The sequence below is a fragment of the Acromyrmex echinatior genome, chromosome 14, assembly GCF_024713525.1.
Source record: "Acromyrmex echinatior isolate Ae372 chromosome 14, ASM2471352v2, whole genome shotgun sequence".
In the NCBI taxonomy this organism is placed as follows: Eukaryota; Metazoa; Arthropoda; class Insecta; order Hymenoptera; family Formicidae; genus Acromyrmex; species Acromyrmex echinatior.
In genome coordinates this window covers 8,688,237-8,708,017 of record NC_141865.1, presented here as the reverse complement: position 1 = coordinate 8,708,017, position 19,781 = coordinate 8,688,237, and the positions used below count along the sequence as shown (strand labels likewise).

At 32.2% G+C, this 19,781-nt stretch overlaps 1 protein-coding gene across 1 annotated transcript; it reads right to left on the bottom strand.

The window, feature by feature from the left end:
- Nucleotides 1-30: 30 nt before the first annotated feature.
- On the bottom strand, nucleotides 31-17,433 carry LOC105148898 (cadherin-88C). Its single transcript, XM_087413600.1, has 25 exons — nucleotides 16,317-17,433; nucleotides 12,264-12,524; nucleotides 11,245-11,396; nucleotides 9,965-10,345; nucleotides 9,374-9,503; nucleotides 8,046-8,413; nucleotides 7,753-7,891; nucleotides 7,365-7,620; nucleotides 6,757-7,031; nucleotides 6,363-6,688; nucleotides 5,893-6,204; nucleotides 5,560-5,833; nucleotides 5,132-5,432; nucleotides 4,721-4,916; nucleotides 4,368-4,525; nucleotides 4,046-4,227; nucleotides 3,645-3,868; nucleotides 3,371-3,559; nucleotides 2,987-3,280; nucleotides 2,657-2,896; nucleotides 2,381-2,566; nucleotides 2,065-2,201; nucleotides 1,350-1,741; nucleotides 794-1,058; nucleotides 31-535 (listed from the first exon to the last, which is right to left on the bottom strand). Exons 2-25 carry the CDS (start codon nucleotides 12,460-12,462, stop codon nucleotides 424-426), a joined length of 5,688 nt encoding a protein of 1,895 aa, XP_087269726.1. The 5' UTR covers nucleotides 12,463-12,524; nucleotides 16,317-17,433; the 3' UTR covers nucleotides 31-423.
- Nucleotides 17,434-19,781: the final 2,348 nt, after the last annotated feature.

Here is a 19,781-nt window from a genome sequence, read left to right as displayed (position 1 = left end):
GAATTTCGTTTAGGAAATAAGAAAACAGAATTTATTGAAAAAAATTTATTTGTCTATAAAAAATACGAAGGTGTATAAAAGTTTGTTGTACGATAAATCGTTGTGCAAGTAGTCAACGTTGACTAATATTATAAATTAAATCGTTCAAAATACTCAGCACTCATAATATAAAATATCTTGTATCAACACATACATATCAATTCATTCATAAAAGGCATATGAATTATGAATTAAATATACATGTTACAATAAATAATTTGAGAAAATCTTGTATTTAAAATTACAATAGTCGATGACGAGTCGTTCTATTTTTGTGCAATGTTATTATTTACAAAGTAATCCTTGGTTTTATTGTACCATACATCTAAAGAATAATCAGTGGCATAGCATGAATCACGTGTGATCTCAAAACTTATTGATTTGCTATAATTCCGTTGTTTCGATTTTTTTTCCTAAAGGATTGACGATTGTATTTTGTCCTGAGTAAATCGGTGAATTTCTGTCAAAATTATTTTGAATGTTGATACTCTCCACGCTGTAATAGCAAAAATATATATATGTAGATTATGTGCCATTCATTTTGTACACATTAGACGTAATGATATCGTATTGTAAATTTAAAATATTTGAAATTTAAAATACACAATATTGATGAGTAGAATTTTTTCCATAATGTATATGTATATAAAAAAATGGAAAAAATTCAATCTTCGTAATCATGTCATTAATATGTCCAATTACATTTGTTTTAATCAGAAATAAGTGGCAAAATATTACAAAAGTAGCTTCATACCTAGAAATAGTTGAAATTCTTGGTTCTATGTAATATGGTTTATCCTCAGATCTTTGGTTTGTATTGGCTTCATTCATCATCTCTTCGTTATTAAGCGCATTCTCGTCGAGAGAATCTCTTTCGGACGTATGGCTGAACGACTCGTCGTTCTTGAACCACTCGTTTTCATAAGCGTGCATCCATATAGGATTCGATCCTTCGACGCTGTGTTTATTAGTATTCGGGACGCGACCAGGACTTCTGATAAATTCGGAGTCTGATACACCTTTGGAATTGATAATAAATTAAACTGATTTTATTATAATATTGGAAACAATGTTGTGATAAAAATGATTAAAATTATTTCCTTGCAAAAAAATATTTAATTATCGAAAGTGTGTCTTTTAATAAATTCTAAATTTCATAAATTCTAAAACTTTCGATGGGAAAAAAATCATTATCAATTATATTGAAATTCTAAAAGTAAAGCATTAATGAGTGGACAATAGCCAAAGAAAGAGAAAGGAGTTGAAGAGAAACTGGTAAACATAGTTATAATATTTGCATTTCAAGTTACCGAATGGTGATGCGTTCGCCGCTTTCAATTGCCTTCGAAAAGAAGCCCTTTGAGACAAACATAAAGCGACACACAGAATCAGTAGAGCTCCTAGAAATAGGGTCAACGTGAGAAGCCAGAAAGTCGTTCCTGCTTGTTCATACTGTATAATCGGTTCGGGCTTTGCTGGCTGCGTATCGAGGACGTTGAACTCCTTGAATAGATTATCGAGTTTCTCGATGTTCCTGTCGACTAACTCGAGAACCTCGGATACTTCGAGAATCGAATTGTCCCGACGATTTACAAGGTGTAAATATAAATCCGTTTTCGTTCTATCTACGGAACCATCTTGATTTTCATGCACTTTATATTCATCAACGTTAATTATAGCGCTAGTGACGTTACCTAGAATTCTGTGAATGGAAAATTTAGATGTGTTAGCTAAAGTAGTTTTTAGATCTTACTTGAAGTGAGAATAGATGCCTTTAAACTCTCTACAAAATTTGAAAAATTTAAATTTAATTTTTGAAACATAATCAGAAATATTTTACTCTGTCATATTTTGCATAAGATCTACGTATATATTACAATAGTACAATATCATTAATAAACTATTAATTTTTGTTGAAATTATCTATTTTCTAAATAATTTTTCATTCAATATTTTTCTATTTTAATGAAAATTTATCATTTTTAGTTACATATTACGATGACGTGCAAAATATGTTACACTTACTCTCGGAAACTCTCAATTCGACTTCTGACTTCTGGCGGATGTTGACGGAGAACAAAACGAACCCTTTGATCCTCCCTTAATAAATAGATAAAAACTCTCGCAGTATCTTGCAAGCCATATGTATCGTTAACGAGTACCTGTATTTATACAATATTGTATACAAATAACGTTTTATATAGTTTATTGTTTTATATTAAATAAAATAAGATATAAAATTATAACAGAAAATAATTGAAAGTGCGATATTCTATATTTATTTATACAAGAATATATATCAATTTTATCAAAACGATTTATATTATTAAAATAAGTATACCATAAAATCAAAGTATCCCTTCATTCCTCGTTGAGGATCAAAATTCAGGCTCACTGCTCCATCGTCTTCATTTACTAGAAAAGGCTGCATTTGCATATCTTCGAAGCCTTCAGTAAGCGTCATGTGAATTTTGCCTACTTGATAATAACTGAGTATGGCATTGTTGCCAGCATCCGCATCAATTGCCTGTAATACACATTTACATAAATGCATTTAAAAAATATTAAGTTAAATTAAATACTAATTAATACTATTTTTTTAGAGAATAATACCTACTTTTATATACATAAATTGCGTGCCAAAGTCGGCTTCAGTAGTAACGCCACCCGTAAAAACATCTTTAATAAATTGGGGTGCGTTGTCATTAATGTCATCAACTTTTACGATAACTTGTAGTAGAGTAGCATCAGTTTTGTCAAACATTGTTTGATTTTCCGGCATGGTCTTGCAATCCTCCGTTGCTTTAATAAGCAATACGTGTTCTTCTTGCTGTTCTCTATCCAGCAATTTAGCAGTCTAAGCAATAAATAATATCAATTCTTCTCCAGTCATCAAGAGATGAAAAATACGAAAAATAAGAAAAAAAAAATTTAATAAGTGACTTACCCCAAGTTCGTGTTTATAAATATCCAAAACGAATAATCCACCGTTGTTTCCGCCAACTATGAAATAACAGACTTGAGTGGGAGGATCATCCAACTCGTCAACGTCATCATTATCAAATGTTTCTGGGAGTAACACCATCTCTGACCCTGGCGGCTGTTCCTCCGTGAAATTAACATTAAAAACGCTCACTGAAAACTGCGGCTCGAAATCGTTGATGTTCCGCACATAAATAATTAAATCGAGATCTGAACTTAAAGGCGTCGGGGTACCCAAATCGTATGCTTCGACACGTATCTATGTTAATTTTATTTGAAAAACATTTATAAAGTAATTAACAAGAAATATAATACAATTTAAATTTCACAATTATATACGTTTGCATACCTCATATAATTTTTGAGTCTCTCTATCGAGCGGTAATTTTAAGGATATTACGCCGGTTTTCTCATCGATACGAAAAGTCTTCCAGTGGCCCGCGAGATCCTGTTTTAAACGATAATGCACATCGCCATTTAATCCCGTATCGGCATCTTTCGCTTCAATTTGAATAATCGGACTTCCTATTGTTATGTTCTAAAATATTCGTTTTGTATTATTAATGTCGTTTCGCGTGTACATTAGAAATACAGCATTATGCAAATTAGTCAGAAACACGAACCTCTGGAACGCGGATGGTGGTGTTGTGCTGAGGACTGATGAATAAAGGAGGATTATCGTTGTAATCCGTGACGCAAATTTTTAAAATTCCTTTGTCCTTATTGGATGGTGTTCCCAGATCACGTGCTTCAACATTTAATGTATAATTTCCGAATTTTCCTCTTAATGATTGCGCAGCTTTTATTTTTGCCGTCCAATGATCGGTTTGTTCCAATAGAAATAAACCTGTTGACCAAAATTTTATTCAAAACTAATTATATTTAATATTTAAGAAAATACATCAATTGTAGCAGAATTTCATAAATTTCATAATATATACTATATACTTAATTGCATTATGTATGCTGATATCGAATATCGAATATATTATATTTAGGTAATATTTAAAAGTTAATTGCGCACCTAATTCATTGCCGGAAGTGATTCTAATTACAACGCGTCCATTCGGCGTAGTCGGGTCATCAGCGTCCTTCACTTTTATAACATAAATTAAATCTCGTATGTCATGAAATTCAGATATTGAGATGCAGTTTTGAGGTATATCCATTTTCGGAACATTGTCATTCACATCAATGACTGTAACTCTAAAACAATATGCTTCGTTTTACAATAATACTGTCTAAGTGACTTACAGTGTAAAATTCAATTTGAATTAAATTAGAATTATATTTATTATTAATAAGCCGAGAAATTATATTATTATTTTGAAATTTCGTAAACATACTGGATTTGCTTAAATGCGTTTCGAGACTCCCCCGCGGTATAACCAAATTGGTAATTATCCCACGCTTCTATGACCAAAACATAACTGTGTCTGATCTCCCAATCGAGAACATCAGCTACTGTCAGTGATCCCGTTTCTGAGTGAATAGCGAAAGTTCCCTATTTAAAATAACGATTGTAAATTAATAAATTAATAAAATACAACAATTATATAATTATTACATTACATTGTTTTGAAAGAACAATAAAATTAAATATTACTAAACTGCGCTGCAAAGTAAATATAGAATTGTAAAAAATGTCTATGTTTGTGTATTATTATGAAAATGCAAATTTTGTTGTTACGTTTCCTACCTGAGATGATATTCTGTCTAAAAGATAAGTGATTTTTCCATAATCTCCACTATCAGAATCTGCCGCCTGTATTACAGCAATTTCTGTGCCAATTTTTGAATTCTCCATAACAGTTACATTACTAATGTTCGAAACAAAATACGGATTATTATCGTTTTCATCCAAGACTTGAACGTATACTTCTGATAAACTCGATCTATAAAATTGAATATAATTTAACACCTTAACATATTTCAATAAAAAAAAATGCTAAAACGTTATTATTTATTTAATGTTGGCAAATTAATTAGTTATAAATTTTTGTTTTTAAAATTAAATATAATATAACGAGATGAAATGGGAATTGTCCAGAGAAATTAATGCAAATCCATTTACGTAACATAATAAATTAGTAAATGGCATCATTCTTACCGAGGTGGAATTCCAGAATCTGTGGCTTTGACAGTTAAATTTAGCCACGAGTACGTTTCCCTGTCGATTTTGTTAGCGACGACCATTTCTCCGGTTTCATGATCTAAATGGACGAGGTCAGTGATCTCTTTCGGGCCTTGTAAAGAATATGTAATGCTACGATTTTTATCGGCATCATCGGCAACAATGTTCACGATATTAACTCCATTTTTACTATTTTCCGTAACAGAACGTCTGTAAAATGGTCTCCGGAATTTCGGATTATTATCGTTTTCATCCTCGATAATTATACTCAAGGTGGCTGCAAAATTTTTGTATTATGTGTTTTAATAAAATATCTTTGCGACACAAAAGTTTCAAAAACATTTTAAAAACTTTGCAAAAAAGATTTGAAGTAAGACCTTGTCATGTACAAAAGTAAAACTAACCGGATGCAGTTTGCAAGCCTCTTACTGCGGCCAAATCCTCGACTACAAGTCCTAGTCTGATAGTTTCTACTCTTTCCCTATCTAACAGCTTCACTATACGTAGCAAGCCATCTAATGCATTTAACTCTAGCGCTGCTAGATAGTCATACTCTTGCACTTTGATTAAAGTACCCTCCTCATTTCGTGCTTCCGATGAGTTGGGATCTACGCGATAACGCAGAATCGGAGCTACATCCGGATCCTGCGCCACTATGCGATGAACGTAAGCACCGACCTAAAGTCATTTTGTTGATTATAGAATTGAGAAATTCAGCAGAGCGTCTGATAACATACCTGAGTGTTTTCTCTGATAGTGACAGTTCCAGGATCGATAAAAACTGGCGGTTTATTATTGACGTCTAGGATTGTGATATTCACGAGAACCTCGGCCGTCTGTTGAATTTCCGTACCGCTATCGATGGCGATAACGTTCAAATTATACCTCGTGGTTTTCGGCGACGTAAGATCCGGATCTAAGTTGGAACCCGGCGCCACTCGGATCACGCCTGTCTCGGGACTAATTACGAACTTGTCTCCGGCTCCACTCTGAATTCGGTAAACTAACTTGTTATTCGGCGAAGATAGATCTTTGTCCCACGCTTTTACCTATACGATATATATTCTTCATTCATCGTTTATCAGCAATTACACCTAATTATTTATCTTTTTCTTATCCCTTACTTTTTTATACAATTAAAAAATTTGAACTTACAACTTTACGACGTCTTACGTAAAGTATATAATATTATATCATAATTACATACTTGTACAATATTCGTGCCACCTGGCGAGTCCTCAGGAATATTTCTCTTATACAAAGTTCTTTCGAAAACCGGAGCATTGTCATTAACGTCTCTCAAATAAATCATTAGAGGAACGTCAGAAATCAAACTTGGCGTGCCCATATCTCTGGCTCTCACTGTTAATCTTAATTGACGTATAATCATTTCTTTGTGTCCTTGATTAATGGGTAGAGCTTCGTAATCCAGAGGACGGGTAGGTGTAACAATGCCGCGTTTTGGATCGATAGTAAAATTTCGGGAAAATTCACTTGATACGAGAGCGTAGATTATCTCACTGTTTCGCGTTCCTGTATACATATGTAAACATGACACATCATAGAGATATATTTTATTTATTTGTTAAACGTTGCCTGACCGTTTAAATCGTTATCGGACGCTTCGACGATCAGAGGCGATTCAAAGTGATCCTCATTCTCCAACAGCATCGCCTCGTATTTATTTTGCAGAAATATAGGAGCGTTGTCATTAACATCATCAATATTAATTATCAATTGCGCAGCGTTGCGATTTCCTTTTCCAAGATTATCTCGCGCCTCGACGGTGAGATAATGCCGAGCAACTAATTCTCGATCAAAACTGGACCCGGGATGTTTAACTGTTATTACGCCGGTAAGAGGATCCATCGTCAATCTACGAAATTAGATTTAATCTATAGCATGCTTTCATTATTTCATTAATAATTTATCGATATTATTAGGTGTTGGAATTAATTCGTAGCGTTTTACAAGTGATGGGAAGTACTTTCATTAATGTATTTTTTAATGCTCATGTGAAATAAATAACATTCTTTCATTAAAAAACGCTACGAATTAATTCCAACACCTAATAGAATTTTCTTAATTATATTAAGTAAAAAGTCTCCTCTTCTTTTTAATATAATTTTTTTATTGATTCATAAATATAGAAATCTCTCTATATATAAAATTATGATATAATTATGTGAGTCTTAATTTATTATCTTACGCATGTGCAATGCTACCGCCTAAAGTTGTGTATCGTATTCCATGCGTTCCAAGATTATCGCTGTCTGCGTCTAAGGCCTGCACCCAAGCAACAGTTGTCCCCTCGACACAATTTTCTGGTATCGACACCTCGTAGATATCTTCCGTAAATTCGGGATAATTATCATTTTGATCCTTTATAAAGACCGTAACTGGTACCGCGCTATACTTCGGCGAAATTGGCGTGATTTCTTTCGCAACGAGAGTGAAGTTCACCACTGCAAGAAAGATACATAAGTTTTGTATATGTAAGTGACACAATACAAGACAAATGTATAACGTTCATTTTAACACATTAATTTTATAATAGTTCATTTAATTATTTAACGAAGAAAAATGTACAACTTTACCAGATATTTTTTCAAAATCGAGTTTATTCGAATCCTTAACGCGTATTAAAAACGGTGCCTCATTGATCCCGCGAAACGGTGTTACATCAAACATCCCACCATCGCCTTCAATAAATATTCGAAATGTGCCGTTGGAACCCTGAAAAAAAATTTACTGTATTTGTAAAAATTGTTCTCAAAATTAAAAAAAAATTATATACTTTATTAAAAAAGTAGCATTTTTTAAATATTGATTTTTTTCAAATGTTAAAATTTTATTAAAAAAATAATTTTTCTCACTATTCTCAACTTACCAGGTCATGATCAAATATTTCTGGTACAGCATCGCCAATGAAATTAACTGGCGTATTTTCCGGCGCGTTCTCATTTATTTCGGCACGGTACAACATACTTCTAAATGTCGGCGTTTCGTCATTTACATCAGTAAGAATAATGGTCACCTCGGTACTAACAGACGGTGGTGGAACAATTTTCGATACTTCCTTCACCGTAATTTCTAGAATAAAAGTGCCATCACTATTCTCTTCAGCCTCTCTATCCAATTGCGCTCTTGTAAACACGAGGCCAGAAGTCGCATCAATATCAAACAAATATCTCGGTCCCTTTGTGATGCTATAAGTTACTTTATTGTTTATCCCCTTATCACCATCCACAGCACGAACTGCAACAAGATTTATTATTATATCACACATTAGAGCCACAAATTCTTATATACAGAATATATCCCACTAAAATCACACTAAAAATATCGAGATCACAATAATTTTTGAAAACGATTGACGTTCAATAAAACGCAAAAAAATTTGTTTTCGTTTTAAACGAAAAATATTTATATAAATATTATATATAAAAAACATTTATTATTTTTTAAACACTTTATATTCTAAAAACAATAACGTGATTTTAATAAATAAAAGAATAAGATTAAATAATAAAAAAGCTTTAAAAAATATAGTTATTTGACTTCATCTTTTTTTTCTCAATGTACGATCACAGCTTCTCGATGCTTTAGCTATCTAACGCCTAAGGATGTTTATGATTATTCTAGTTTTAAAGAACAGTAATAAAGGAACAACGGATCATAGCTTTTCACGTACTTTTCTTACGTTATTCTTCCGTCATAATAGAGTGAAGAATGCATCGTGCGATTATTAGAGCGAGATAGCTTAGATTTGATTTGTAATTGTTGTAATGTTTGAAGGCAGAAGTTGCGTACGTGTATATACGTTTGTATATATACACATATATATTGTTGCACGCGCCTGCGTCAAAGTATGTCAAAATTAAATTTTAAATTAATTAGCTGAAAATTGCCCATTACAACATCTTAGTTAATTTCTTGTCTTAATTAGGCAGCATCATCCATTATAAATGAACTTTGTTATTCATTCATTTATTCTGTTATTATTAGGTGTTGGAATTAATTCGTAGCGTTTTTAATGAAAGAATGTTATTTATTTCACATGAGCATTAAAAAATACATTAATGAAAGTACTTCCCATCACTTGTAAAACGCTACGAATTAATTCCAACACCTAATATATTAAGTTATGTTTAAAATTAAATCCCGCAAATTGTAGAAATAACTTTGAACTTCGTTTTATTGCGAAATAATGCTGACCTTGCAAAACGGATGTGCCAATCCTGACATTTTCGCTGATTCTTGCGACAGGCGTCATGGCTATGAATTCAGGCGGCTGGTCCTCCACATCCTGTACTTTGATCAAAATCGCTGTCGTTCCCGTATTTACCTGAAAGGGAAGGAAGATTAACTATTTTATCTTGAATAATTAAGTACAAGTAAACTCTACAGGAAGTTGCCTTAAAGAAATGGCTATAATGAATAACTGTACCGATTACTTATGTAGATGATTATCTTCTGGCATTATTCACCCTTCACTGCGCATAACTTTATAGGGAAAAGTCATTGAACTATTCAGTAACTATGGATCGTACGGGTTTTTATCTACGTAATGTTCGCGCATATCGCATTTTGTTAAATAGTACCCTTATAACTTTTAAAACTTTTAGAAAACACACACCTTATTTAAGTGTATGTATATATATATACGAATTAATAATGTACATAGCAGAATAGTAAAGTTATAAAAATAAATTCGCGTCCATTTTTCCTATTATTCATGACACTTGAAAGAAATAAATAAATTTGATAAAATATATAATGAAAAATAATAACACTGAAATAAAATACCTTTTCATTTATTGCACGATCTACAGCCAAGATCCGCAGTTGATACAGATACTTTCGTTCATAATCCAAAGAACCCACTATGCGTATGACGCCCTTGCCATTGACGGTCGATATGCTGAAAACGTTGTTATCGCCATCCAATTCCTGAAGGTAATACACCACTTGACCATGAGCACCCAAATCGGCGTCGGTAGCTTCCACCGTTGTTAAAATACCCGGGCGTGAATCCTCCCGAAGAGTTAACGAGGTAGGATGTGGACGGAAAATTGGTACATTGTCGTTAATGTCCTCGACCAGAAGCAGCAGACTTTGCGTGATAAAATTTCCCTCCCCCAATCTTCCATCCGTCAATGTTAACACGAGTGCATATTCATCTCTTGTCTGATAAAATACAAATAACATTAAAATTAAATTAAGTTTGCTTTAGACGATTTATAATTTGTGTCAGAATTTAGGATAAGAATTCTATTTATAATTTTATATTTTTGATTTTTGTCGTGTAAATAAAATATAATATTTAAAGAATTAAAATATATGTACATAACATTTATATTGAAATACATAAATATACCAAAATCCACAAAAAATTATATAGAATTCTATTCTGAAACATGAATAGAATTCGATAGTAAACTCTCGATTATTTAAAGTGGATTAATTATTAATATATTTGAAAGATATATACAAATTGCTTGAAATATCGAGATAGGTGAAGATCAAAATGCAAGAGATAAAATATTAAATTTGAATGAAGTTAATTGATATAAAATTTGTTGTAATTGATATAAAGTTTTTTAAAATTGTAACATATCATGCGATAATCATTATGATTCAAATACGAGCATCATCGACGATAGAAAGTTAACAACAAACGTATTATTTTACGCGTGCACTGATGCTACAAATAATATCTTTACGAAGTGGATCCTCATAAAAATGATGAGTAAATTACGTTTGTCTCCGCTGATACTTAAATTTCTCTTTAATGATTTGTTGGACTGTAATATTGAAGTCACAATCCGAAGACAAGGTAAATCACTCGTGCAAAACAGAAATAACAGTGGGACAACATAAGAATTATTGCGGTATCTCTTCCTGTCTTAGCTTTGTTTCTGTAGTTATGTTGTTTAATAGCTCTTACTTTGACGATTTATGACTATTAAGACGAGCAATTGTTAAGATTTAGTTTTTACTTCGCGATATTTGATGTAAAATTTAAAAAATATTTTTAATAACTTTCATAATCTTAGTAACTTAAAAATTATTTAGAATGAGATTACCTCTCTGTCCAATAACTTATTTAAGTAAATGTTGGCTTCATTAAAACCGAAATTTTCGACTTGAATCACGTCACTACCAGGCTGTTCTCGAACGCCAAATGTCAATATATCATTATCTGGATCGATACCTTTGAGCTTATAAATTAGGCTACCTGTAAGTAATATTTTTATATATTTATAAGGTTCATGTACAATAAAAATGAAAAATGTAATGGTCATATGGAAGAAAATAATGAAAAGTATTTTAGTAATTGCTATCTTTTTAAAGCAATAGAAGATATCTAAGGATAAATTTTATAAAAGATTTTCCTTAGATATTATCTAAATACACATATTTATAAGAAGAAAGAATTAAGAGCAAAAGACGAGCCATAAAGAAACACATTAATTTTCGCAAGTTTATTCACATGTTGAAAACAAACTGGCAACGGTTTATACAATGATGTTTGAAAATCGACGTAACTAGTAATAAGTTTTGCGATCACCAACCAGCACAAGTGCATAGAAAGTGCTCTCGCGTTCTTTCACTATAGATTAATCGATCATAAATTTCCATTTGACTGTTTACTTAGTAGAAACTGTCATATATTAAAACTTGCTTATTATACATATAAAAATTTATAGTCGACTAATGTCCACTTTTTAAGGGGACATCCTAAAATGACACAAATATCGATATTACAGATTAGAAAGTATTCTGAATAAGCTGTACAAATTGCAAAATTCTTTTACACAATTAAAATACGAAAAAAGATGCAAGACGATCGATTTAAGAAAATCGAAAAAGTTAAAAAATTGTCTTATTAAAAATTTAATAGTCATACTAAATGTAATTTTCGATTTTCTCATTAAATCAACTGTCTTGTATCTTTTTTGTACGTATTTTAATTATGTGAAAGGATTTTGCACAGTCAATTTAGAGTACTTTCTAACTTGTAATATCAGTAATTCTATCACTTAAGATCTCCTTAAGGGAATAGTATAATCTTTTTTGAAAATGATGTATTTATTATTCTTACCAATCGGAGTCTCGGACTCTTCCTTTAATCTAAGGACAATTTCTGTTTGTCCATCTATGAGAAATCTAGGCGGATTGTTTCTAGCTGAACAATACGTTAACAAATATCCAAATATCAAGTACAATTCTATTTTAAATCGGCTTCTTTTACATGATCGCAATAACCAGGAAGACGATCTCGTTTGCTTATCCGACGTCATCTTGATCGAACGATATTTATAATCGACATTCCTGCTAGTAGAATCTTTCACTTCTTAGTATTCTGAAATTAATACATAAACATTAATTTATTATAAAGAATACTGGAAGAATAAATAAATAACAGATTGTGTGAGTAAAAATATAAATATAAATATAAGTTATAAGTAAATTCTGTATAAAATTTAATACATTCTTAAAAGAATAATGTATTGAACAATTAAATAGAAATTATTAAATTGATCGAAAGCATTAATGTATATAGTAATGTAGACTAAGAGCGACATATTATCATCGATATAGATACACACCCATTTAGAAGACATCACATTACGTATTTCTAGTACTTTTATCGCGTAATTTTTGTGTATAATTTACAAACTTTATGCATTTTATTTGCACACGCGTAGTCTATTTACTTGCTGCATTTAGTTTGATAACCGGTATATTCACGCTGAGCGGTTGCTTTCTCCTCGGTAAAACGTCGTCTTGATGCAATGTCAAGAGTATCTCACCGCGAACGATCACGGAGATTAAACTGGAGTGAAAGCTTACCGGAAGAAACGTTTTCTCACGGCTCTTAAATTGTGCGGTACGCGATAATTAAAAGAATGCGTCTCCCGGCAAAAATCCGCTAGTACTCATTATGCAAGATATATTTCATTGCTCGATTCTTCTAGGATCTTACGAAGCGATGATATAATGTCGCATTCTTGGGAAAGAAAGTGTGTTACGATTCAAAACGAGCTGCAACTCCGATTATCAATAAAAAATATGTTTTCAAAAATTCATGAAATAAATTTAAATTGCATTTGAATAGATCAATTTTAAATAAACTTAATTTTAATAAAATTTTGATGTAAAAAGTTCAGTAAAAATGGTGTACAATTTTAAAAATTTAAAAATTATTAAAAATAACGATTTTCTATAAAGGTAAATTAATTTGAAATTGTTTAGGAAATCCATAATTAAAAATATTCGACAGTTGACACTGTTTAACAACGCCTGAACCAGGTACACGGAAGAAGCTTTCATTGACCCGTGTTCGTGTAAGAATTCTTTTTTAAAATAGTTTGACACTTAAGGAACACTGAGTGAACACACCGAACGGTGCTCTTCTTGCCAACAGAGTGTATCGGCCACGCTCTTGACTTTTAAGACTCTGCTAAATAACAGGCTAGTGCGAAGCTTCTCGATGTGCGGATACCCGTGTATTCAAATGTGTACGATGTATACGTGCGCTATCTGATTTCCAGCGAATAAAGACTGTAGCTACACAGGAAACGAATCTCTTCTTATTCCGATGAGTATTGATAAGAATTGTACCGGATAACATGATTTTCATTTACGATAATGTAAACCAGGCCTTTCCGGCTTCAAGCAATTTTTATTTTCAAAATGATTACTCTGAAGCATCACATTGTGATTTCTATATACTTTTTTATTTATTTATTTAGTGCACGATAAATAATAAACTAGTATATATGTATATGTATATACAATTTCCTTCAAATACATCTCTAGAATATTATTCTACGTATTTTTGCTGCAAGGATTCTTTGCTGTTGAGAGTTATCAAATGCAATTAATTATATATAATGATTCATCTAATCTTTTATCTATAATACTTGAATGTGTAAAGTTCGAATGCATAGCATGAAGAAGATTGCGTGACTAAAATTTTCTCCGGCTTCTTTACAACTTCACCTTCGCGCATCGTGAAATTCTTCGATAAGATTGATCGATAGAACGTTTTAAATTCAGAATAATTTTATTCTCTTCGACAATCGTCGATTTTTACTTTCAACACAAGCTATTCTGTACGGCAGGAGACCTCGTGAGCATTGACCGAATAGAGCAACTTGTATATTATATCTAAAGGAAGTTTCCTCTATGCATGCTGGTTCGAATAAAGGGGCAATAAGGTCATGTTTCCAATGGGGGGCTGTCCCGAGGTACGTGACGTCATTTCCTACACCTGCCATGCATGCTTCCGAATGATAACACCGTCCGGGATATTGACATACACCTATAATACTGTCTGTTGCCCGGCCAACCCTATACAGAATTTCCTTGCGTGACGGACTCCCTCACACCATGAACATATGTGTAAAGGATCTTGGCGGGTGCGAACCCGCCGGTTGTCGTCTGTGATATCGATACGTATTTTTTTCACGACGCTGTAAAATTAGGTAGGATAATTACGAAGAAGAAACGAACAGAACAAAATAATTTTTGTAATAAATCGTAATCATCTCGCGCGTAAGCTTTTCACTTTTTTAATTTAAATGTTTTGATTCTAATTAAGAGAAAGTAAATTATTTTAAACAAATTACAAAACTTTCCGTTATTTTAATTAACGTTATTTGCGTGGATCCGACAAATTAACTTCTCGAAAAATGTATGACGCAGAAATTGTTAGCCATTCGACAATTTTTGCCAGCAAAAATTCGCCGAGTTCCGAAGTTCCCTTTGTTGGTCTGCGGTTACATCTGGTGTTACAACAATAAACAGATGCTACTGTGCGAACGAAGTACATAAGCAAAATGAATTTCCTTTTCACTGTGGCACGATGAAATGTTACCCGTGGGAGTGAAATTAATGGCGTCTTATCTCATCGTACGAATAATTATGATGAGATACAATGGCGTCCGATTATTTAACGAAGAGATATAATTTCATAACACATCATAAAGAGAATACATAAGTCGAGTTGAAGCGTGATTGCATTCTTGCGTCATCAACATTCGCGTTTAATATAATTAATATGTCGTTATAAAATGGAAATTTGGGTCAGTGCTAACAATTGCCGATCAGTATCCAGTGGTTAGCTTTGCTTCAACGTTTAATTTTAATTCTGTAATAAACGGAAATCATGGCATATTAAAAAAAAGATAAATCTTACGCAGGAGAAATATGTAAATATATTTATATGTTACAAATAATATGTTATAAAATTGAAGTGTTATTAAATTAATTTTAATTTACATCTTTTTTCACTCACTTCCTTAAATTAATTTTTATTTAATTTACAAAAAATGTTGCCTTCATTTATCTAAAATCTGTCAAAATTTTATAATGGAAATCTAGTAGAAATCTATATTTCATTTTCGCCCTTTCGTGTTTCATTTAGTACAGATGACGTAGTTTAAACTTCAATTTCTACTTCAACCGCGAGAGAGAGAGAGAGAGAGAGAGAGAGAGAGAGAGAGAGAGAGAGACCTTCACTCTTTACTGAAGTTTGTTGAAAATTGATTGTAATAACAAGTATACGAAACGTCTTTCTTTGAGGATTGCAAGGCCAGTTATCAAAGAGTGGCTAACAATACCATTGATTCCATGAATTAAACTTTCAGTGGTGGTGTCAGATAAGCATTAATTGCACGTCAGATACGTGAGATTCCACACCGGCATAATTCGTACCAGGATGTCGACTGTGATGGACGTGCTGTCTGTCAATGTCACGTTTTAAAAGTTCCACGGAACTTTCTAAAAAATTGCGACCCGCTGCCTTTCCACGGCCAATCAAATCCGATAAAAAGGGACAATTTATTAAAATGTAAAAAATGAAGTAGAAATGAAGAGATAATCGTAGGTTTTATATATCAAATCTTTTAATCCTGCAAATCGATCGATTAATTTACTCATAAAATTTTAACGTCAGAAATTAACAAGTTATAACGTATAATTTAAGTATATTCTGTTGCTAATTATTAAAAGGTATTCAGTAGTTTCAACATACTCATTCATAATAAAAAATATGAAAAATCTAAATGCAACAGAACAAAAGCTTAGATCAGTTTTACCATCGTAAGTACAAATATTATATTAGTGTTCGAAAGTACTTTGTACTCACCAGAATTTTTAACGATGTATAATACAATGGCGGGAATAGATTTGTTTTGTATGTCTCAGTGATGAAAACAAATGTTTTTATTCACACAATTGTCTTATTGTAACTGCAGCTTTTAACACATTGTCGGTGCTAGAGTTAGCGTGATTGCAAAGCATGCAAAATGTATTCATACGTCCAACTGTGCCAGTAAACTCTATCCAGGAATCAGATTAAATTGATCAATTTAATACCGCTTTTCAATTGTTTTTTAATTTTTTTCCACATTACATTGTCGACATTGAATTGACAATAATTGATATTTCTTTTCAGTTCATTATTCATTTAATTGATTAATTGCATAATTGCACGTAGTGACAGGAATCGACGACTTTATTATAATTTTTATTATCAAATTACTGTCACTGTAATTAAAAATCTAAATTCTCCTTTTTCAATCACTGTGTTTAGAATTCACTCAAGTTTGTTTTCCGCCATTAATCGAAAACGAAAATTCGCACAATTTAATTCATTGAATAAAAACTCTTTTTTAAACTCCTTTTTAAATCATAAATAGCACTTTTCTCACTACTCCTAGATTTAACGCAGGCAAGACTAAGTCGAAGTAATATCGAAAATCGAATTCTGTTCACGATCGCGAGATTAAGGTGATGACAAACAAATTTGCATAGAACCGTGTCATCGGCCGATCGACCGTGAGCGCGGCGCGCTCACCTGTCCGAATGAGCTTACGATAGTAAACTGAAGGTACGGACGAAGCCAGCGTGGTTCCCGTCAGGAGAGCGTAGATCGTTGCCTGGCATTCGTTCTGTGGCGTGAGCACTGACCGTGCACAGAACACCACAAAACGTACGGTTGTTCCAAGTTAAATTCAGCCCGTCGTGCTCCCCGAGGCGTGCACGAGGGGGCTTTCCCACTTCGTCACAACCTCCGGTCACCTGTGCCACCTCACCGCCCGTAGGGGAAGATACTTATATTTTGTAGAGAATAGCGGGGCACCGCCTAGGTCTGCGGCCCGCCGATTGTTAATGGCAAAGAAACGGTAGGACGGTTATTAACGGACGTCATGGTATAATCTTCCACATCAGATGTAAACGCATGAAAATGAATCGAATGACGTATAATACATTTGTTAAACCCTTAGAATGCGGCTAACTTTGTAATGAAGAAACAAAGTTTCTTTTAGTTTTGTGAAACTAAAAGAAAGTTAAATTTGCGGAGAACAAAAATAATTGCATGTAATATACTGCAGGAATATGTGTCTAAGAATTATATAGAAGAACGAAAGTTTTTAAGAAGAGAATACATAAGTTTTGAGAAGAATACAGAGAATGTCAGGAAGAATAAATAAATTCTAAATAAATCAATTTTAGGGAAATCAGTTTATATATACATTCTGAAGTTTATAATTTTACTGAAGAAAATTGAATTATACGTAGAAGATGAAAGATATAGGGAAAGAATTTTTATTTGTTAGTAATACATAATGTATAAATAATATTTTATTAGGTGTTGGAATTAATTCGTAGCGTTTTTTAATGAAAGAATGTTATTTATTTCACATGAGCATTAAAAAATACATTAATGAAAGTACTTCCCATCACTTGTAAAACGCTACGAATTAATTCCAACACCTAATACTTTTGACTAATATTATGTGAGGTATATTACGTATACTTTAAGTCGTATAAATTTTATAAAGGTATGAAGAAACTGGTTTATAAACTAGTTAATCTAGCATATCAGAGTTACAAAACTCTGCTTTATCCGCTAGAGATGCTATCAATACAAATATAGAGTTACGAATTAAAGTTGTGTAGCTATGTGCAATGCTTGAAACGCAAAAAAATTCAATGATCTACTGGGTTTTAATATCCGGATCATCATGTACCTACTGTAAGTTAAGTTCGTTGAACCTGACTAACCGGCCAGGATAGTCACTTTCAACATCGAACCTCAGATGTCGCATGCTGTTTTCTTAAAACCTGAAACTGCAGTTATACGTTAGTAGAAGATATACGTATTTGAAAAAGACTATTAAAGCGTATTAAATTAATTATTTTGATTTTATCTCAAAAAGTCTTATTTCTAGAAACCATTATTGATAAAAAAATGTAATAAAAAATCCATAGATATAATTTTTTAAACTAGCATTTTATAATAAATGAATAATAAAAGATTAAAAAGAAGATGCATATATTTGATTTAGATGATGTAGTAAAACAGCAAAAACTGAAATTTATGTTTTATTTATTGCATTTGAAGTATTGAAGTTAAAATCATTTTTTATGTTTATATTGTATATACATTGACATTTAAAATAACAATAAAATTGGATTTGTAAAGGGGAACACAAAACCAATTTTTTAAAAACAAAATATTTTGGAAATGTTAAAAAATATGTGAAAATAATTATCTACAATTTGTATTTATAGAGTTAAAGAAATGAACATTAGCTTTATATATTAAAAATGTGAGAAACAATTAATATAGATGTAAAAAAATTAATTTGTATACAAAAATAGAAAAAATGCAGAGTTTTATAGTCTAATTGTTTTTTAATGGATAATTAAGAAAGTATTAAGTTGCTGTCACATATATTTATTCGAATAACATCTATTACACTCTTTCATATTGATTTATAATTTATATTAAACACTTTTACGATCGTCATGCGGGCATTATTTATCATCAAATTCTTTTTACATATCGATACGTTCATCGTACGTTCATATCTCAAGGCCCTCGTTTCAGTCGGTCATGACAATCTGTCGCCAGTTATATGATCTTTATGTACATGAAATCAAGCTAGTAGACCTTGAAAGTGCCTACATGCGGTGAGCAGCGCGTAAAAGTTCTACAGATAAAATTGGGACACAATGACGATCCTGAGAAAGGATGTCTTCGCGTAGGTTTACGTGGCAACAAATTGAATACAAATATAAAGTTTCGCAAATTAATTAAAGTTTCTACGTGCCCGCATATCACTGCATATTAATTCGAGTATCATTACCATTGCTTTCTCAACGTTTGTTTCATTTTAATTCAAGGCTTTGTCTTCAGAAAAAAAAAGAGAATGAATTTACTATTATCTGTTCGATTTATTTCTCTTTCCTTTCCCGTTGATGTCTTTTGCCTCATTTATACGATTTCTCTGGTATCTTTCAATCACGTATCGATTGTAGATTACAGAAAACTCAATTACTCTTTTGGAGTTTTAACAACTGTTTGAAAGACTAACTACATCGTTTTGTTCACGTCAAAATCTCGATCCCACTGATGGCCGCATATCCGACTTGATACGCGCCTCGCCGAAAAGGACATTTAGTTGACGGCGCAGCGCAGCTTAACGAAAAGAAGACGTAACTGTGCTTTAGTATACGCAGCAACTTTTCTCATTCCTTTCTTCTCCCTCTTCGCTTTTATCCTTCTGGAGCGCTTACCGTTACAGCTATCGGATGCTCTTTC